We start from the raw sequence: 20952 nt of genomic DNA on the forward strand, positions 1-20952 counted from the left end.
AGAGTCAGACACCACAGAAAAACGACTCCCCGATCATAACCCAGTTTATTGAGAAGGATGACACGGCTAGACCTGCACTTTGAGAAAGTCACTTTGGCAGTTGGGTCTCGGAGGTTGTAGGAGGGAGATACCTAAAGCAGACCCACCAGAGGCTACTGCAACAGCTGGGACAATGGGCAAGGGGGAAGGGGGACAGTCCCGGGATGGTGTGAGTGGGATGAAGAGCACACACAGAGACTTTGTGAAAGGTCATATGAGGGAGCTGAGGGTGAGCAGTTGAGACCAGGAACCTGGGGGAGTGGGAGGAGGAAAGATTGAAAGGAAAGATGCTGAGCTTGAGATGCACGCAGGTCTGCTTCAAGCTGTCCAAAAGGCAGCTGAGAGACAGGCTTGGGAGAGTGATGGGGGCTGAATATACAGGTGAGAGAAGCCTGGAACGCTTGAGAGCTGATAAGCTCACCAAGTGAGCCAGGAGAGAGAGAGAGACAGAGACAGAGACAGAGAGAGATTCAGAGACAGAGAGAGACAGAGACAGAGAGACAGAGACACAGAGACAGAGAGAGAGTCAGACAGACAGAGAGACAGAGACAGAGAGAGAGTCAGAGAGAGACAGAGACAGAGAGAGTCAGAGATACAGAGACAGAGACAGAGTCAGAGAGAGACAGAGACAGAGAGAGAGTCAGAGACAGAGACAGAGAGACAGAGACAGAGAGAGAGTCAGAGAGAGACAGAGAGACAGAGACAGAGAGTCAGAGACAGAGACAGAGACAGAGAGAGTCAGAGAGAGAGAGACAGAGACAGAGACAGAGAGACAGAGAGAGAATCAGAGAGAGACAGAGACAGAGAGAGAGAGTCAGAGAGAGACAGAGACAGAGACAGAGTCAGAGAGAGACAGAGACAGAGACAGAGAGAGAGTCAGAGAGAGACAGAGAGTCAGAGAGAGACAGAGACAGAGTCAGAGAGAGACAGAGACAGAGAGACAGAGAGAGAGAGTCAAAGAGAGAGAGACAGAGAGACAGAGACAGAGAGAGACAGAGAGACAGAGACAGAGAGAGTCAGAGAGAGAGACGGAGACAGAGACAGAGAGAGTCAGAGAGAGACAGAGACAGAGAGACAGAGACACAGAGTCAGAGAGAAAGAGACAGAGACAGAGAGACAGAGACAGAGAGAGACAGAGACACAGAGACAGAGACACAGAGAGTCAGAGAGAGAGACAGAGACAGAGAGAGACAGAGACAGAGAGACAGAGACAGAGACAGAGAGAGTCAGAGAGAGACAGAGACAGAGAGAGAGTGCAGGGCTCAACAGAGCCTTTGGGGGCACCCACAGTCAGTGATGCAGATACAGCAAGGAGACCATGAGAAGGACCACCAGGAGAGATCAATGGCATGAAACCCAGTGTACACAGATGAGTGCTTAATAAAAGCTTGTTCACTGATGGGGGGGGGGGGTTGCCTAGGGAGGGGCAGTGGCAGAGGGGTTCAGATAAGAAGTCAGGAGGAAGGTCTCTAATGGGGGGTAGGGGTCTGATGGTGGCAGGAGGGTCTCTCAAAGGCGGATGGGCACAGTCTGCTAAAGTGGAGTGAAGATGGAGGTCTAAGAAGAGGTGCTTCTAAGGGGGTATGAAGGAAGGTCCGGGAGAGATAAGGGAGACTTCTCCAAAGAGGAAGTGTCTCCTGGGGGGGGTACGGAAGAGGGTCTGGGGGGGTAAGGAGGGGTTATCTGGGGGGGGGGAAGGGGTAGCCTCCTGGGAGGGGAAAGGGGAGGCTCTTGGGAAGGGACCAAAATCAAAGGTCTCCTAGAAGAGGGGGGGTCTCCAGGTGGGAACAAGGAAAGGGGCTTCCTGTGGAGAACAAAGGGGGTCTCCTGGGGATGATGAGAAGAGGAGGGTAAGGAGTGGGGGTCTCCTGGGGGAGATGAAGAGGTGGGGGTTTCCTAAGGAGGGGAGTCTTTGGGGGGGCTCAAGGAATCATAGGAAGGGGCATTTCCTAGAGGAAGAAATGAGGGGTCGTCTTTTGAGGAGGACAAGGAAACGGGGTCTCCCGGGAGGAGCAGGGGGGTTTCCAGGACCAGGGAGGGCGGTGGGGCGGGGCGGTTGCCACGGAGACGGGGCGGAGCCTCAAGGGCGTGCGGGGCCAGGGGGCGGGGCCACGCGCGGTGACGCTCCTGCGTAGGGGCGGGGCGCGACCTGACGTCACAGCCTCGCGCCCAGTGGTGTCCGAAGAGGGAGAGCGGCGGCGCGCGTCTCCGGCGACTCCGGCGGCGGCCCCAGAGCGCGAGGCGGCTTAACCCCCGGGGGCGGTGCGGGCAGCGGCGCGAGCTCGCCGAAGGAGGCACGAGCGGGCCAGCAGAGCCGGTCGGAAAGAGGGCGCGTGCGGCCGAGCCTCGCCGAGGAGACCCTTCAGCGCGAGCCGAGGCGGCCCGACACCGGAGACTCCTTTCCCGGTGCCAGCCGGCCCCGCCCTCCTGCCTCCCGGGCCAATCGGACCGGGAGCGCGCTCGCCTGCCTCCCCGAACCCTCCAATCGCAGCCGTCATCCTCCGCCCGCCAATCCGAGCCAGACAGGTGCGAAGCCCGACGCTACGGGGGCCAATCCGCGGCAGGTCCGGGCCGGGACTCTCGGCCAATGAAAAGGCTGGCTGGGAGCGTCGAGTGACGTGCGCCCCAGCCAATCGCAAGTGCGGGCCTCGGGCTCTTCCTGGCGGCGCACCTATCAGAGCGCGCGCTCCGCAGCGGCTTGGCCAATCCGGAGGAGAATCGAGTGGCCGCTGCCCTCCCGAAGAGTTGGGAATGTCCTACAAACCCATCGCTCCAGCGCCGAGCAGCACGACCGGCTCCAGCACGCCGGGGCCCGGCACCCCCATCCCTTCAGGTGAGCCGGGGGGGCGGGGCTCCGGGGGGCGGGGCGGACACGCCCCCGATCGGACTCTCCGCTGCCGGGCTCTAAAGGGTTCCCGAGCCCGTGCTCTCGGGCGCCGGACGTGCCTCCTTGTAGGTTCCAAGGCCCCCGAGGTCCCACCTGCATGTTGTAAGTTCTAGGACCCCCGGACGCGCCTGCGCGTTCTAGGTTCTGCGCCCCCCCCCCCCGGTAGCTTCTGAGCCTCATCCCCTTCTGAGGTGCACGGGCTCTAACCCCCGACACGCCGTGATTTGGGTGCTAAATCCCCTCCCAGCTCCGGCGGTCTGTCCTCTTGTCCCTTGGGCGCCCCCGTGACCTGTTCTCTGACCAGAGCCATGACCCCCTGCCTCTGATCCCCCCGGGCTGCAGCCAGAGGCAGTTTAGGGGAGCAGCAGCAGGAAGAAGGGGGCAGTTGGTGTAAAGTAACGGGAACCCCAGCCAAGAGGCGGTTTGGGATCTCGTAGCTTGGGAGAGCAGCTAGATGGTGTAGTGGTTAGAGCGGCAGGCCTGGGGTCAGCAAGACTCCGCTTCCTGAGTTCAAATCCAGCCTCAGGCAGTTGGTAGCTGGGGGACCCTGGGCAAGTCATGGTCACCCTGTTTGCCTCGGTTTCCTCAAATGTCAAATGAGCTGGAGAAGGAAACGGCAAACGAGGCCAGGATCTCTGCCAAGGAAACCCGAAATGGGGTCGCGGAGAGTCAGTCACGACTGCGAGACGACTCAGCAGTAAGCTCAGGAGAGGATAAAAGAATCGCAGCTCCTCCCTCCTTTCTCTGCCTGGGGCTGAATGCTCCCTGTTCAGCCCTACTCATGTGCCACTTGGTTATCTTTGTTACAAGGGAAGGCCCATAGGGTGGCAGAGCCAGGCATCCCTGTAATTCAGGGGTACAAAGGCGGGTCAGCCAGGCCCGGGCCTTGGGGAGCTCCCGTTCTAATGGGAGAGATGACCCCAGATTCATTTGGGTCACATTGGGGTCAGTGGCAGAGGGCTAGATAGCCTGGAGTTTGTCATTTTGCTCTGGGGGGAGCCTGGGGAAAGAAGGGGCTATTGAGAGGGGCTTGGCCCAAGGCCACCCAGTCACCACCTCCTTCTACCCGATCCTTTACAGCCACAAGTGTCCCCTCCCCTTCAGGCTCAGTTCCAGGAGCCGCTGCCCCCTTCCGACCCCTCTTCAATGACTTCGGGCCACCTTCCATGGGCTATGTGCAGGTGAGTGGCTTTGAGATGGGGCAGAGGCAGGCGGGGGGCAGGGGATCAGGGGACCAGGGGGCCGGGGCTTCCAGCACCTTGTCTCCCTCCAGGCTATGAAGCCCCCTGGCTCCCAGGGCTCCCAGAGCACCTATACAGACCTGCTCTCCGTCATCGAAGAGATGGGCAAGGAGATCCGGCCCACCTATGCTGGCAGCAAGAGTGCCATGGAGCGGCTGAAGCGAGGTCGGTGGGCCCCTGCCCCAGACTCTCCCCCTCCTGTTGGGTCCCAAGGAATAAGACCAACACACTGAAAGGGGCAAGGAACAACAAGGAAAGGGGATGAGGGGGAGGGGGTCTGGCCTGGCCCAGGCCACAAGTCAGTCTTCTCTTTCCCTTCTCTAGGCATCATCCACGCCCGAGCATTGGTCAGAGAATGCCTGGCAGAGACAGAGCGCAATGCCCGCACGTAACAGCGTGCTGCCCCCTCTCTCCCCTATGGACCTTCCCACCTCTTTGCATCACCTTTTGGAGCAGAGCCCCTCCCCTCATGCCCTTCTTCTCTTCCTGACCTTCTCCTGTCCTGTGACCTCCGGCCACACGGGGTAGGATGGGAGAAGCTGGATCCAGCGCCAGGCAAAGGCAGCGGAGCTGATGCCTCCCCCGTAGCCAGTGGGGATTGGAGAGTCCTTGGCCCCAGGCCGCCCTTCTCCCCGCCCCCAGCACAGTACTGACCTTCAGCCCCCACCCCTCTCTGTCCCATGCTGGATGTCCTCCCTCCTCCGGCTGGGGCCTCCTGGTCACCCGCCGCCTCTGGGCCCTGCCTCTGGGCCGCTGGAGGCAGCACCTTTTCTCAGCGTCTTTTACTAAATGCTCTTTTTCTATAAATAAAAGGAGATTTGGAGTTGTTCTCTGCAGACATTGCTGGCAGGCCCTGGGCTTGCAGGTCCAAGGCTAGGGTGGGTGGGGGCCCCAAGGGAAGTCACTGGTGCAGCCATTCAGCACGTCCACCTCATGGCTGATGGTCCGTGAGCATCCTTCCAAGCGCTGGGATGCTCCACTGAATTTGGCAGGGTCTAGAACACATGCTCTGAGATGGAAGGGACATCAGGGATGAGCCTGTGAAAACTGGCTTTGGGGGCAGTGGACTTGGACTTGAACCCCAACTCTCCCTGTAGTGACCTGGATGACCATGGGAAAGTCAACTCAGCTCTCAGAGGTTGTTTCCTCGTCTGTAAAATGAGGGGTTGGACTAGATCCCAGTGTGGTCCCCTGGGCACTGAGCCCAGAAGAGGTCAGTGAGTGGCAGGGTCCTGCCTCAGCCTCCAGCCTTCACCTGTCAGCTGAGTCCTTGCCCACCTCCTTATCTGAGATAGATGCCTTCCCCTGGGCAAGGTCCCAGGGTGGAGCTGGGCAGGGCCTTCTGCAGAGCCAGTTACCCTTTGCCCAGTTTGGGTCCCCTTGGAAGAGAGAAGGACCAGGGAGGCTAGTGGGCCTCATGAAGGCTTCTGATTGGCCTCCCACCCTTGCCCCTACATTCTGTCTGCAGAATGGGCCTGGCAGCTTGGCTCTGCTGTCAAAGATGTGGTCCAGGCCATTGGCCTCTCTCCAGGGAGCCTGGCTCCAGCCAGGTCTGTCTGTCTGAGTGATCGACAGCCTGGCTGTCCAGCCACTCTGGCTGGGAGCCTGAAGGCCCCAGCTCTTCTCTGAGACCAGAAGGCAGGTTTGGGCAGAGTGGTCTTTTCCTTCCCTTTTTGTGCTTTGGTGGGGAGGGAGGGTCAGAGGTACATGAATGTGGGCCTGGGTGGGGGATGGGAAGGTGGGAAGGGGCTGAGGATCTGGATGACTGAGGTGCCCACGCAGCTGCTAGGAAGGGACTGGCTTGGGGGGCGGGGGGGCGGAGTCAAAGTTCATTCTGAGAGGCAGGCGTCCTCAGAGACCACCAAGCTCAGGCCGTTAGAAAAGCCAATGCCAGAGCTGGGAGAGAATTCAGAGGTCATTCAGGCCAACAGGGCCCCTCTTTTTACAGAAAAACTGACGGGAAGTAGCTCAGCTGAGGCCACTGGGGGCTGGCAGAAATGGGAAGGGCCAAGGAACAGAGGACAGGAACTTATGCCATCCAGCTCCGTGGGCTAGGCTTTCTTTTCTCCTGGGAGGTTTCCCACCAGGGCCCCAGGCTGGGCTCCTACCTCCTTCCAGAAAGAGGGTGGCCAGTCAGGCATGGGCCCTCCCACTGCCAGGGCCCATCTTGGGGCCAGTGGAGTTCTCCCTGCCTGGATCCCTGTGGCTTAGTGGGGAGGGTTAGCCCCGAGGTAGGGGCAGAAGAGGAGTGAATCCTGCAGGTGCTGCCTTGGGGCTGGAGCCTGACGGTAGCGGGGTCTGAGCATCAAAGTGCTGATCACATGGAGCCCTGCTGGCCCCAAGGAAATTCAGGGAGGACTGGGAGGTCAGATTGAAGAGGGGGCCCAAATCTGAACTGCTCTGCTGGGGTCGGAGAGAACTGGGGAACGAGGGTTCTCAAGGGAGCCAATGCAGACAGCTCTTATCTGCCTGGTGGCCTCACCCGATAACCGTTGTGTCCCGAACAGTGAGGGAAACCAAAGGTTGGGGGCAGAAGGGGCCACCTGGGGAGCAGAAAAAGGTGCTGGGGGGAAGCAGGCAGTGCAGGAAGAAGGGGCCACCTGGGGAGCAGAGCAGGTGGGGTGAGGGAGAGAAGGGGGCTGGAAAGGGAAAGGGGTACAAAGGGAAGGAGGCACAGGGGGAGGGGGCCTGGAAGGAAGCTGGCCACTGGCGGGGAACAGTGGGAAAGAAATAGGGAGTCCCTTCTCCCCTGACCTTCCCTTACCACTCCCAAGTAGTCATGGCAGAAGGGTTATCCCGGAGTCCACAAGATCTGCAGGGCAAGATGGGAGGATAAAGGAGAAATGTGCCCGGGGCGGGGGGGGGGGGGGCTCGATGGGGGTTTGGGGATAAGGGGGAGATGCAGAGGCAGATGAAGGGAAGAAGAGGAGAGGTTTGGTGAGAGGAGGTTGGGGTGAAGCAAGAGGACAGAAGGGGATGTTGGTGACTGGAGAGAAGGATTTGGGGGGAAGAAGAGAAAGACGAGATGGGGGAAGGTTGGGGCATGGGGAGGGGATGAGAGTGGAGGAGGGATGTTGGTGACAAGGGAAGGTGATTAAGGGAGAAAAAGGGGAGGGGTAGAGAGGGGCTAGGAGGCGGAGGAGGTTGGGGATATAGAGAGGGAGCAGGGTGTTGGGGCAGGTGGAGGAGGGATGCTGGGGGCTGGGCAGGGAGATGTTGGCAGGAGGGGAGGGATAAAGGCCCAATAGAGGATGAGAGAAGAGGGATGTGGAGGTGTGTGTGTGGGGGGGGGGGAGTTTGGAGGTTGAAGACGGGGAAGGGGGATATTTTGGGAGAAGGGAGAGGGTAGGGATGTCAGGACCCAGGAAAGGGGGAAGAGAGAATGAGGCGTGATGGGGGAAGTGGGGGCCACGGGAGGAGGGGCGGATGGGGCTGTTGGAGAGAAGAGTGTGGGACAGCGTTGGGGGGAGGGGCCAGGCTGGAGAAGCCGGAGAGGCTGGGGGGAGGGGGGCCGGCAGGAGCCGCTGGCTGGCGGGGGCCGGCTCGTCTCCCCCAGGGGTGGACGCGTCAGCGCTCCGTTGCCGCGGAAACGGGGAGAGGGGGGCAGCGGCGGTGGCGTTTGAAAGGAGGTCAGAGGGAGCTCGGCTTTGAGCTCCAGCCTGGGAGCGGGTGAGGCGGGAGGCAGCAGCGGCTCCTGCCCCCGGTCTCCGGCCTCCGGCCTCCTGCCTCCGGCCTCCGGCCTCCCGCCACGGGCCGGCCGCCACTGCTGTCCTCTCCTCCGCTCTTTCTCTGCCCCATCCCTCCTCCCTCCTTTCTCTCCTCCTCCTCTTCCTTCTCTCCTCCTCCCTCCTCCTCCTTCCCTCCTCCCGCCTCCCCGCTCCTCCCTCCTCCCAGCTCTCCTCCTCCCTCCTCTCTCCTTTCCTGGGCTCGCTGCTCCTAGGCTCCCCTGGCTCCCCTCTCCTCCTTCATGCGGGGGGCGGGCGCGGGGCCGGGGCCGGGCCGGGCGATGGGGTTGGGGGGCTGCGGGGAAGCAGAGGGCGGCTGGGGCCAGGGCCGGGCTCCTCCCCGAGCCGGGGGACCGGACACCCTGGACTCGCCCCAGCCCTGACGGGCGCGCCCCGATCCCGAGCCAGGAGGGGAGACGAGGCGAGGCAGGCGGGCACCGTCTCTGCCGGTCAAGCAGCGGGCAGGCGGGCACCATGCTGATCAAGGAATACCACATCCTGCTGCCCATGAGCCTGGAAGAGTACCAGGTGGCCCAGCTGTACATGATCCAGGTGGGGCCCCGCCAGAGCTGGCCCGGGGAGGCGGGGGCTGGGTGGGAGGGGGCGGCCAAGGGAGGAAGGGGGAAGGGGAGGGTGCGCTGGTGCCGACGGGGGAGGGGATGGGCCGTGGAGTGGATGGGCCGTGGAGTGGAAGGGAGGAGGGGAGGCCACAAAACACAGGGGAATGGAAATAATGGAGAAGAGAATGAAAGGAGAGGGATGGAGGGAAGAGGGAAGAGGGAAGGGGAGACCCCAGACAGACGCTGAAGAAAGGGGGGAGGGGGAGGTGACAGGAGATTGCGGAGCAGCCAGAGGTGGGGGAGGGAAGTACTGAGTGGAGGAGGCAGTGCCAGAGAGGGAGCAAAAGGATGGGGGAGGGGGGAGGCCAAGGCTTGGTTGGGTTGGGGGGGGGTGGCTGCAGGGTGGGAAGAGTTCGGAGGCCGTGGAAAGGAGCTGGCCGCTGGGGGAGGGATGGGGACACTGAGGACTTGGGGGGGCAGGTGGGAGAGCAGGGGCCCAGTCACTGGCCCCTGACCTGACGACCTGGGCCTTTGCAGAAAAAGAGCCGGGAGGAGTCTAGTGGCGAGGGCAGTGGGGTGGAAATCCTGGCCAACAGGCCCTATGAGGACGGGCCGGGGGGCAGCGGGCAGTACACCCACAAGGTCTACCATGTGGGCTCCCACATCCCCGGGTGGTTCCGGGCCCTGCTGCCCAAGGCCGCCCTGCAGGTGGAAGAGGAATCCTGGAATGCCTATCCCTACACCAGGACCCGGTGAGGCTGGGGGAAGGAGCCATGGATGCTGGGTTGCAGGGGCTGAACTGGAGGGGCTGGGGGAGGCTGGGCTGCTGGCCCAGCCCCCAACTAAGCCCTGCCCCTGGCCCTCCCACAGCTACACCTGCCCCTTTGTCGAGAAATTCTCCATTGAAATAGAAACCTACTACCGGCCTGATGGGGGTCAGCAGCCCAACGTCTTCAACCTGAGCGGGGCAGAGAGGAGGCAGCGCATCCTGGGTATGGGCCAGGGGAGGGCCTTCATCCCTGCCCTGTGACCTTGCCTAGTCATTTTTTGCACGAGGCCCTGGGTTCGAGTCCCACCTTGTGGCATCCTGGCTCAGTCACTTCACTCTCTCCATGCCGCTAAGTTCATATCAGTCATGGAGGGAGTTTCCACACCAGGAGTCCCCCCTACAGCAAAAAGCCCCAATCCCCAATGAGCATAAGGACCCTCACCCCGCAGCCCTTACAGGTCTGGGAGAGTGAGTGCGGCAGGCGATAGGATGCTGGGATCCCACTCCTCTGCTCTGCTCTTCATCAGTCAGTAACACCTCCAGACCTCGGTTTCCTCGTCTGTGAAATGGGGCTTGGGTGAAATGGCTCTCAAGGCCTTCCGGGATCCTGCCTGGGTGTCCCAGGAAGGCCCTGCCTTGCCTTGCCCCCAGACACCATCGACATCGTGCGGGATGCAGTGGCTCCTGGCGAGTACAAGGCCGAGGAGGACCCACGGTTGTACCGCTCCGCCAAGACGGGCCGGGGGCCCCTCGGGGACGACTGGGCACGGCTGGCTGCTCAGTCGGGCCCCCTGATGTGTGCCTACAAACTCTGCAAGGTGGAATTCCGCTACTGGGGCATGCAGGCCAAGATCGAGCAGTTCATCCATGATGTTGGTGAGGGACAAGGGCTACGGGATTCTGCCCTGGGAGCCTCCGCCCATGCCAAGTTCCCTGGGCCCTGAACACCTCCCCTCCCGCTCCCCCACACAGGCCCAGCTCAGGCTCCGGCTCTTCCCTCACAGGTCTTCGGAGGGTGATGCTTCGAGCCCATCGCCAGGCCTGGTGCTGGCAGGATGAGTGGACCGAGCTCAGCATGGCTGACATCCGGGCTCTGGAAGAGGAGACCGCCCGCATGTTGGCCAGGAGGATGGCCCAATGCACCACACCAGAGGGGGAAGGGGCTGAGCCTGACGGGAAGCCCGGGGCTGAGGGCCGGGCTGCTGCCAGCCAAGCAGGAACCCCCGAGGGGCCCGAGGGCCCGCCAGCAGCTGATGCCTCTCCGGACACCGACAGCTTCTCCAAGCAGTGGTCTTCATCTCCTCGTTCCTCCTACTCCTCCCAGCATGGAGGTGAGGGCGGGGGGAGGGGGGGGGGCCAGGCCACTGAGCTGGGGCGGGGGGGGGGGGGAAGCTCAGGACCCCAGAGAGTCACCAAAGGGGCCTTTGCAGGGGGGGTGTCCCCACAGAGCCTGTCGGAATGGCGGATGCAGAATATTGCGCGGGACTCAGAGAACAGCTCTGAGGACGAGTTCTTTGACGCCCATGGTATGTTTCTCCCTCCCTCCCCCCTCCATTTCTCTCCCATCCCTTCCTTCAAGCATTTATGAAGGACCCCTACCATGTGCCAAGTGTGGGGCAAGGGGCCAGGGACACAGAAACACAGAGAGCCCCTGCCCTTAGTGACTGCCATTCTCCAGGGTGGACATACTGTTCAGTCAGGGAGCAGGTCTGTGGACTCTCTCCACACAGACCAGGAAATGATACAAGATACCATCAGATCAGGGGCGGGGGGGGGGGGGGGGGGGGGGGGGAGGTCCAACGGGGCAGCAGGGAGGGCTCCCTGGAGGAGGTGGCATTGGCCCTGGGAGGGGGCAGGGAGATTGGAGTCAGGCTTCTGGCAGGAGCCGCTCCTTGCCCCTTTGCTCCCCCCTCCCCCTCCCCCTCCTCACTCTGCTCCCCCCTCCCCTTCACTCTGCTCCCGCCCTCTGCAGAAGGCTTCTCTGATTGTGAGGACGTCTTCCCCAAGGAGATGACCAAGTGGAACTCCAATGACTTCATTGACGCCTTTGCCTCCCCCGCTGTGGCCTCAGGGGCTTCGGGTGAGCGCCCAGAGGCTTCCCTTAGGCTACAGCGGGGCACTGACCCTGACCTTGAGCCCTGGAGAGCCCCTTGCCTGCCCAAAGCCTCGCTGCCCTGCCCAGTGTAGTGCCCTGGGCAATCCAGGCACTGGATTGGCATTCTGAGGTGTGGGGGCCAGGCCCCCTGAGAGCTGGGTGACTAGTCACTCGTCTCACTCCTTCCTGTCCCTGCCCCTGCCTCTGTAAGAAGGGAGCGGGCTGCACCCAACAGTCTCGGGGGCCCCTTCCAGCTCAGATCTCCTGTAAGCTATAAAATGAGGAAGAGAGTGTTTGTGCCAGGCTTATGGGGGCGGGGACAGCCTGTGAGGACTCTTGAGCCAGCCCCTCCCCTCCCCCCATGGCTGGGCCCCTTCCTTTGTGGGGAGGGGGAGGGGGGTAATGTCTGCCGCCCGGGCCCTCACTGGCCTCCTCCTCCAGACCCTGTAGACCCCGGGGTCGAGGCCACCAAGGGTGAAGGAGACTCGGCAGGAACCTCCAGGGACCCTGAGGTGAGTCGGCCTCCCTCTTGGTGCCCCCCCCCACAGGGAAGCCTGGCAGAGGGCCCTGGGTGAGAAGGAACCCTCAGCCCACAGTGACAGATGTGTAACAGTGTGTAGATGGGAAGGTGTGTGTACATCACACAGAAGTGTAACAAGGGCAGTGCAGTCGGGGTGTGACCCCAGGGTCCTGAATTTGGAGTGCCCCCAGCACCAATAGTCCTTGGCAGCCGAGGACCAACAGAGATGAGCGCCTAGTCAAAGAGGGGACGGGGAGGGAAATTGTGACGTCATTGCTTTAGGGAATTCCTGACTGAGGGACCTCCCTCTGCCAGCCCAGGTTGGCACCTCCACTACTGAGATGCCAGGTGGCTTGCCCCAGTCAGGGAGGGCTCCCTGGCTCCAAGACCAGCCAGCTCTCTGCCTACCACCCACTCCAGCGTCTCAGCAGCCAAAATAGTGATTGGAAAGAGAAGCTAGCGGCCTGCAGGCTGAGGGCATCTCTTCCCCTCCCTCCTGGCACGCCCTCAGCCCTCGGCCCCACATCTATTTTGTGGCCCTCATCCACGGACAGCCTTGCCTGCTCACACCTCTGTCCCTACTCCAGGGCCTGGTGGCCGGAGACCTGGGGCCTGAGGCCTGCGCCGTGCACGCCCTGTTCCTCATCCTACACAGTGGGAACATTCTGGACTCTGGACCAGGAGATGTGGATTCCAAACAGGCTGATGTGCAGACCCTGAGTGCAGCCTTCGATGCCATCACCCGGGTCCACTTCCCTGAGGCCCTGGGCCATGTGGCACTGCGCCTGGTGCCCTGCCCACCCATCTGTGCCGCAGCTTATGCCCTCGTCTCCAAGTACCACCCGGGGCGGGCTGAGGGGTCGGCATGGGAGGGATGATGGGAGATGAGCCGGGGAGGAAACAAGAAAAGCCATCTTGTCTCCCCATTGAGGAAGGGGTGGCTGTGGGGGCTCCATCCCCCTGGAGAATAGGTCAGGAAGCCCAGGGAGGGGAACCCACTGGGTTCTGACTTCTGGCCACCGACCCTGGCTGTCCCCTCCCCACAGCCTGAGTCCCTACAGCCATGATGGGGATAGCCTGTCTCGCTCCCAGGACCACATCCCTCTGGCTGCCTTGCCCCTGCTGGCCACCTCCTCCTCTCGTTACCAAGGGGCCGTGGCCACCGTCATCACCCGCACCAATCAGGCCTATGCTGCCTTCCTGCGCTCGCCTGAGGGGACCGGCTTCTGTGGGCAGGTCAGGGAGGACCTGGGGTGGGCAAGGGCTGGGTGACCTTGGCCAAGTCTAGTTCTCTGTCCCAGAGGGGCCTAGCTGAGCAGAGCACAGCCTGCCACCCCCATCCTCCAATCCCAGCAGGCTGAAACAATGGGCTGGAAGGAAGGAGAGGCAGATGGGATGTGCTGGGCCTGGGTTCAGGGCAGGCCAGGGGAGATGGAAGGTTGCTGTGGACTGTGCTGGAGTCAGCAGGGGGTGGGGCCCCAGGAAAGCTCAGAGCAGCTTAGCCCAAATTCAAAGGGCCTTGTGCCTGCTCGGAGGATGAGGCTGTTCTTTGCCCCGGTCAAACTCCTCTCCAGTCTGGGGCTCAGGCTTGGGGAAGACCAAGGCTGGGGGGGCGGCAGTACACAGACACGATGCACTGGAAGGGCCATCGGCCTTGGTCCGCTTGGCCCCAGAGGGCAGCAGAGGGGCCTTGGGGGGAAGGCACAGAGAAGAACCACACCCTAAGCTGTTCCACAGTGGAAGGGGCCTTCCCTGGAGCCAGTCCCCCCCCCCCCCCCCCCCCCGCCATGCTATCTCCCTGACTTGTCCAGACTAAACACGAAGAGTTCCTTCAGAGGATGCCTAGCGGTCTAACACCTAAAGCCGCCTAGGCTGTCCACAGCCAAGTCCAGTGCCCGTGGCCTGTACATTCACCAGTCCAAAAGGGAACTTCACACTCTAGCCAGGGCCTGACCAGGGTGCCCAGTGTAGATGCCTCCCCAGAGTTGTGCACGCTGCTTTCCTCGGGGGTCCATGATCCCCTTCCTCTTGGCCTCCACACCCGATCCCCATCCCCATCCCACCCCCAAGTGCAGGCTGCCCTGCCCCACCCCTGCCTTTCCCCCAATCCCCTTAGGCCCTTAGAGGAAGGCACCTTCAGGGGCCAATGGAGACCCTGGGGAGGACCAAGGACCGCACTGGGCTCAGGGGATGTCTGTCCTCCCAGGTGGTGCTGATCGGAGACGGCGTTGGCGGCATCCTGGGCTTCGATGCGCTGTGTTACAGTGCCAATGCCTGCTCGGGGAGCATGGGCAGCAGCCGCCGGGGCAGCGTGGTCAGTACGGGGGGGGGGGGCTCCCCTGCCCCCATTCCCGGCTCTCTCCCTCCCCGCTCCCTTCTCTTTCCATCCTCTCCTCTGTCTCTCCTTTCACTTTAGCACCTGCCCCTCTCTGCTTCCTCCCTCCCCTCTCCCCTCCCTGTTTCCTCCCTCCCTCCTCTGTCCCCTCTCTCCTCCCTCCCTCTTCTCTTCCCTCCTCCCTCCCTTTGTCAGTTCTCCCTGTCCCATTCTAAATGGGGAGATTCTCATGGGGCACAGGAGCCGGGGCAGAGAAGAGAGATGTGGGCACTTTGCCCTCGGCATGACCCTTCCACCACCTCCCCCATGGTCAGAAGTGAGACCCCCTCCCCAACCAAGGGACATCTCCTTCCTTGCAGAACAATGAGTTGCTGTCCCCAGAGCAAGGCCCAGGACGTGACCCGCTGGCTGATGGTATGGAGAGTCTGAGCCGGGCCAGCCCAGAGCCCGGGTCTCTTGGTGCCCAGCGCCTGCCCAGCGATGGCACGGCCCCAGAGCCCGACGCCTCGTCCTCCCACTGCAGGTTGGTGTCTCCCAGTGCCCCAGCCCCGCCAGTGTTTCTCCCCCGTCCCAGGTAGTGTGGGGTCTAGCGGGGTGCCTGCATTTGGAGCCTGAGGCTCCTCCCTTTCCCAGCTGGATCTCGGACAAGCTCTGTAAAGTCTCTGGGCCTCAGTTTCTTCAACTGTAAAATGAGGGGATTGGATTAGACAGCCTTGGGGACCTCTGTGGCTTGAAAGCTTCGGATGCTATTCCATTAATTCATTGAAAAGCATTTAAGTGGCCAGGGATACAAAACCCAAACACTCCCTACTTAATTCTATTGGGGAAAATACCAAGTAATTGGAGGGAGGGGACTCCATTAGCGGAAGCAGCTAGGGAGCCTAAGACGTTGAGGTGAAGAGGGAGGGCACGCCAGGCATCGGGGACAGCCCAGGCAAAGTCTTGGAGAGGAGAGAGTGGCATGTTTGAAACTCGCCTCTGGGACCACATCAGTTGGACGTGGAATGTATAAAGAGGGGCACTGTGTGGTCGGCCTGGATAGGTGGCGTGCTCTCCTCACCCACCCACGTTGTTACCACCCTCCTTTCTCCCCCTACTTGCCTCCTTACTGGCCAGCCTGCAGGCTGGCACGTCCCCAGCAGAACCCCGGCGGGGGAGCACCGTCTCCTGCCCAGCCCCAGAGGCCACGGACGGCCCCACCCGCCTTGACTTCAAGGTGTCTGGCTTCTTCCTCTTTGGCTCACCCCTGGGCCTGGTGCTAGCCCTCCGCAAGACCGTGATGCCCGCCCTGGAGGGTGAGGGGCCAAGCTGGGGCAATGGGGAGGAAGGTGGCTGAGTCGAGCTAGGGGTCAACCGTCTGCCCCCGAATACCAGTCCACCTCCTGAAGCCTGTGAAACATCCCCCTAAGTCTTGTCCACACATCCACATGTGCTGGCCACGGAGGCCACCCCCTGAGCATCAGTAGCTTCAGCCTGCCTGGGGCTGGGGTGCTCCCCACTCCCTCCCCTCTGTGCAAAGGGACACATGATGTGGACTCCTGCCTGACAGTCCTGGGTCCCTGAGGGCTCCCCTGGCCCTTCTCTCCTTGCCCCAGTGGTCCAGATACGCCCAGCCTGTGAGCAGATATACAACCTCTTCCACGCTGCCGACCCCTGTGCCTCCCGCCTGGAGCCTCTGCTGGCCCCCCAGTTCCAGGCCATCGCCCCCCTCACCGTGCCCCGCTATCAGAAATTCCCCCTGGGAGACGGCACTTCCCTGTTGCTAGGTAAGGCTCAGCCGGGTCCCAGAGAGGGGAAGAGGGGACAGTGGCCCCTTGCCAAAGTCTGGGGCAGAGGAGAGAACATGTGCTGCCGAAATGCCAGCTGTTTCTGGGGTTCTCGGGGCCTCCTTGCCCCATCCCCTGAGCCTCACAAGCCCCACTTGAGAACTACCCACGTGCTGCTGGTGGGTTGGGGTGGCCGAGAAAGCAGGAGGACTTATGGGGGTTTGGGGTGGATGTGTATAGATGTACCTGTGCATGGGTGAGTCTACGTGTGCATCCTGTGTCCACACATGTGTGCATGTGTGCAGTCAGTTATTCAGGCAACAAGCACTTACTAGGCACCGACTGTATGCCAAACACTGGGCTGAATATTGGGGATACAAAGAAAGGTCAAGGAGCTTGCGGTCTGATATGCCAACACTGCCTGCCCATTACTCAGCCTGAAAGGAGCACAGGGTTCGAATCTTGCTCTGCTCCTCTCACCTGGGGGGGGGCCCAGGCAAGGTCTTTTCCTCCCTGGCTCTCAGGGCTTCTTCCAGCTCTAGGGCTGTTGTTCACACTGAGTCATGTCCTGGGAAGTTACTGGCATAGTTTCTATTATCCCCATTTCATGGAGACAAAAAATGAGGCCCATCAAGCTCCTATGACTTGGCCAGCTAGTTTAAGTGGCAGACTAAGATTGCAGCCCAGGGCTTCTGGGTTGAAGAAGGCTTTCCACTAGCCCATTTTACATAGTGGTAAACTGAGGCCCAGAGACAGGAAGGTCTGACTCCTAGTTCACTGCTCCTCCATCATCCTAGCAGACTATTGTGGCTTAGAGGGTGGGGAGGAGTCCTGGGTTCAAGTGCAGATGCCTGTCAGCTGCCCTGCCTGGGCACGGACTTCCTTTGTATAAAAGAGACATCAGCACAGACTGAAATCACTCCGCAGTGGGGGAGGTCGGCTCCAGAGCCAGGACCACCTCTCACCCATGCCCTCTGTGTTCTTTGTGCTTCTGCCAGCGGACACCCTACAGAGCCGCTCAGGCCTCTTCTTGGAGGAGCTGGAAATGATGGTGCCATCCACCCCCACCTCGGCCAGTGGTGGCTTCTGGCGGGGCAATGAGCTGGGGTCCGAGCCCCCGGCCCCAGCAGGCGCTCCGAGTACAGCCAGCGAGGTGGTCAGAAGTGAGTCTGCAGGGCAGAGGGGGGAAGCGCCTGCCCAGTAGGGCCAGGGTGGGGCTGGAGAGGGCAGCACCTGGGGGGGGGTAGGCTGGGGGGGGGGCGCAGCGCCTGCCCAGTAGGGCCAGGGTGGGGCTGGAGAGGGCAGCACCTGGGGGGGGTAGGCTGGGGGGGGGGGCGTAGTGCCTGCCCAGTAGGACTAGGGTGGGGCTGGAGAGGGCAGCACCTGGGGGGGGGGTAGGTTGGGGGGGAAGCGCCTGCCCAGTAGGGCCAGGGTGGGGCTGGAGAGGGCAGCACCTTGGGGGGGGGTAGGCTGGGGGGGGGGCGCAGCGCCTGCCCAGTAGGGCCAGGGTGGGGCTGAAGAGGGCAGCACCTGGGGGGGTACGTTGGGGGGGAAGCGCCTGCCCAGAGGGGCTGGGGTAGTTCTGACCCGTCTTGTGGCGCAGTCCTAGATCGCTGGTGGGGGACCAAGCGGATCGATTATTCCCTCTACTGCCCTGAGGCTCTCACGGCCTTCCCTACGGTGACGCTGCCCCACCTCTTCCACGCCAGCTACTGGGAGTCTGCCGACGTGGTGGCCTTCATTCTGCGCCAGGTGGGAGGGGACGGGAGAGGAGCTAGGATGGGCTCTGGGGCTGGGGGTGCTACCGGAGAGAAGGTCCTGGGGTGGCTGGGAAAACCCAGTGGGATATTAGGTTATGACTCTCCCTAAGTCAACTGCCCCTTTCCCACATGGCGAGCCCCACGTCCAGAGGAGCCTCGAATCCCCAGAATGGATGTCAGAGCTGGGTGGGCCTTGGGACGCAGGACAGGGAATGTCAAGGCTGGGAAGGTCCTAAAGGCATTGAATGGCGGAGTGAGTCTGGGCCTTGCCCAGCATCACTCCCTGCTGAGGGGCGGGGCGGGCTCCGGCCGGGCGGGGGAGCTGAGCCCACCCCCGCCCCCTCAGGTCATCGAGAAGGAGCGGCCGCAGCTGGCAGAGTGTGAGGAGCCCTCCATGTATAGCCCCGCCTTTCCTCGAGAGAAGTGGCAGCGCAAGAGGACCCAGGTCAAGATTCGGGTACGCCGCCCGCCGTCCCCCCCGCTCCCCCTTCCTGGTTCAGTCTTCACCGCAGGCCCTCCCTCCTCTGCCCGCAGAACGTAACCTCCAACCACCGGGCGAGTGACGTCATCGTGTGCGAGGGCCGGCCCCAGGTGCTGAGCGGGCGTTTCATGTACGGGCCCCTGGACGTGGTGACGCTGACCGGAGAGAAGGTCAGCGCCCGCAGGGTGGCCCCGCCCTCCACCCGGGTCACAGACCGTGTCACCCTATGAGATTCAGCCCTCCCCGCACCCCATCAGCCAGCACTCCCACGTGGGGGAGGGGAGTGGGGGCGAGACCCCCAACTCTGCTATGTAGGGGCTGGGAGACTCCGGACAGGTCCCTCCTGTGGGGGCCCCTGCCCAGTGATGCCACCTGCTCCCTCCCTGCTCCCTCCAATGCCAGGTGGACGTCTACATCATGACCCAGCCTCTCTCTGGGAAGTGGATTCACTTTGGTACGGAAGTGACCAACAGCTCCGGCCGGCTCACCTTCCCCGTGCCCCCCGAGCGCTCCCTGGGCATCGGTGTCTACCCAGTCCGGATGGTGGTCAGGTAAGGGGCTGGGATGGGCCGCGGGAAGGGGAGCTGGCACGGTGCCCACGGGCCTTGTACCCAGGGCCCTCTGTCCCTGCCTGCAGGGGCGATCACACTCATGCCGAGTGCTGCCTGACCGTGGTGGCCCGCGGCACCGAGGCTGTGGTCTTCAGCATCGATGGATCCTTCACCGCCAGCGTCTCCATCATGGGCAGCGACCCCAAAGTGAGGGCTGGAGCTGTGGACGTGGTCAGGTTCGAGCGTCCTCCCCTCCCCTTGGTGGTCACGGAGACCCGGGTTCCAATTCTGCCTCAGACATTTACTCTCAGTGACTTGCCGGGCCTGTTTTGCCATTTGTAAAAGGGGGAGATCCTGGCCCTGCCCCTCCCCCCCCCCCCGGGTCCCCATCAAGGCCAGACCAGCTGTTACTGTCGCTGCTCCTGCAGGCATTGGCAAGACTCAGGCTACCTGATTGTGTACGTGACGGGCCGGCCCGACATGCAGAAACACCGCGTGGTGGCCTGGCTTTCCCAACACAACTTCCCCCACGGGGTCGTCTCCTTCTGTGATGGCCTCACCCATGACCCCCTGCGGCAGAAGGCCGTGTTCCTGCAGAGCCTGGTGCAGGAGGTGAGAGCCTGGGTTCTAATCCTGCCCAGGATGCTCATCAGTGGGACCACAGGGGCCAAGCCTGGGGATGGGGGCAGGGGACGGACAGAGCTGCGGTTGGTGACATGAACCTGCATCTGACCGCAGGTAGAGCTGAATATTGTGGCTGGCTATGGCTCCCCCAAGGATGTGGCTGTGTACGGGGCCCTGGGGCTCCCTCCCAGCCAGACCTACATCGTGGGTCGCGCTGTCCGCAAGCTTCAGGCCCAATGCCAGGTGAGCCGCTGGCCATGGGGGAGGGCACAGCACTGGGCAGGGGGTGGCAGATATGGTAAAACAGACTTGTGCCTTCCTCTGGAGGCAGCTATGTTGCCCAGGGGCCTGGAATCAGAAAGATCCGAGTTCAAATCCAGCCTTTCACCAGTTGTGTGGCACCTGCCTACCTCAGTTTCCTCAACTGTAAAATGGGGTTAATAGCACCCACTTCCCGGGTTTGCCATGAGGGTCAGATGAGAATATTTGTGAGGCACTTAGCAGTGCCAGGCCCCTAGAAGGCATTAATAAATACCGCCCCCCCAAGCCACACTCTGTGCCAACATCCTCATGTGGGCTGGCTCACAGAGGGTCCTACAGCTCAGCAGTAGTCCTCCTGGCTGGGCTTGCCCCCCACGGCACCTTCTCTCCCCACAGTTCTTGTCTGAAGGCTACGTGGCCCACCTGGCCCAGCTGGAATCAGGAGCCCACCCTCACGCGCCCCAGGCCCCGCCAAGGACAGGGCTGGCCAAGAGCAGTTACGTGGCAGCCCCCGTGGACTTTCTCCGCAAACAGAGCCAACTGCTCCGCTCACGGGGGCCCAGTCAGGCTGACCGGGAGGGGCCAGGGACCCCACCAACTGCCCTGGCCCGGGCCAAGGCCCGAAGCGTCAGCCTGAAGCTGGACAGTGAGGAGTAATTGGCCCACAGCCACAAGAACTGCTTATTTATTGACAATCCCCCCCCCACCCGCCCCAGTCCACCCCCAGGGGAGAAGGGGCTGGCTCCTGTGCCCACCTCCCTGAGACTCAGCCCTCCTGCTGCCCCTCTGGCTAGTGCCCTTTGATTCTGTATCCCCCCATTCCCTGTCAATGTGTTAAAATCCCTTTAATGTGAGGGGACAGGCCCTGGGGAGAGGGCAGAGGGGCAGGGGCCCCTGAGGCTTCCATGACGTGTGAAACTGTGAACATTAAACCCCAACCGTGGCATAGTGTGCTTTGTGGTGCCTGCCCCTGGGGCTCCGCCCAGGCCCCTCGGGTTCTGCTCACAGCCCCCCAAGCCCAGGGCCTCTCCCTGGCCTCCCTCAGGTATGGGAACCTCAGGGGTTCCTGTCCCTCTGGCCTTGGGCCATAGCACCCCAGCTCTGGGTCAGGAAGAGAGCCAGGAAGGGAAAGGACTGGACCAAGGACACGCAGATAATGAGCAGCTCAGCAGGGACTGGAACCCAAGACCTCTCACCCCCTCCCCCATCTCCTGTTCTCCACGGGTCTTCTTGGCCCCTCAGGCTGCCGTTCACCATCCCGCTGGGCTCCCAGCCCAGACCACCACAGGCCCTTGGGGAAGCCTTCCCTGGGATGGTGGGACCAGTCTTAGGACCTCA

At 62.1% G+C, this 20952-nt stretch overlaps 2 protein-coding genes across 2 annotated transcripts; both read left to right on the forward strand.

Moving 5' to 3' along the window:
- Positions 1-2554: 2554 nt before the first annotated feature.
- CDK2AP2 (cyclin dependent kinase 2 associated protein 2) lies at positions 2555-4990 on the forward strand. Its single transcript, XM_043970172.1, has 4 exons — positions 2555-2872; positions 4007-4107; positions 4200-4332; positions 4492-4990. Exons 1-4 carry the CDS (start codon positions 2791-2793, stop codon positions 4557-4559), a joined length of 384 nt encoding a protein of 127 aa, XP_043826107.1. The 5' UTR covers positions 2555-2790; the 3' UTR covers positions 4560-4990.
- A 3218-nt stretch (positions 4991-8208) lies between these two features.
- On the forward strand, positions 8209-20562 carry PITPNM1 (phosphatidylinositol transfer protein membrane associated 1). The gene is made up of 23 exons (XM_043970137.1): positions 8209-8444; positions 8990-9204; positions 9323-9444; positions 9873-10097; positions 10226-10552; positions 10652-10747; positions 11194-11301; positions 11758-11828; positions 12424-12671; positions 12883-13072; positions 14043-14150; positions 14531-14694; positions 15288-15466; positions 15767-15937; positions 16936-17100; positions 17541-17689; positions 18044-18154; positions 18232-18348; positions 18581-18729; positions 18816-18965; positions 19158-19341; positions 19468-19596; positions 20011-20562. Exons 1-23 carry the CDS (start codon positions 8367-8369, stop codon positions 20269-20271), a joined length of 3717 nt encoding a protein of 1238 aa, XP_043826072.1. The 5' UTR covers positions 8209-8366; the 3' UTR covers positions 20272-20562.
- Positions 20563-20952: the final 390 nt, after the last annotated feature.

The sequence above is a fragment of the Dromiciops gliroides genome, chromosome 6, assembly GCF_019393635.1.
Source record: "Dromiciops gliroides isolate mDroGli1 chromosome 6, mDroGli1.pri, whole genome shotgun sequence".
NCBI classification, from domain to species: domain Eukaryota; kingdom Metazoa; phylum Chordata; class Mammalia; order Microbiotheria; family Microbiotheriidae; genus Dromiciops; species Dromiciops gliroides.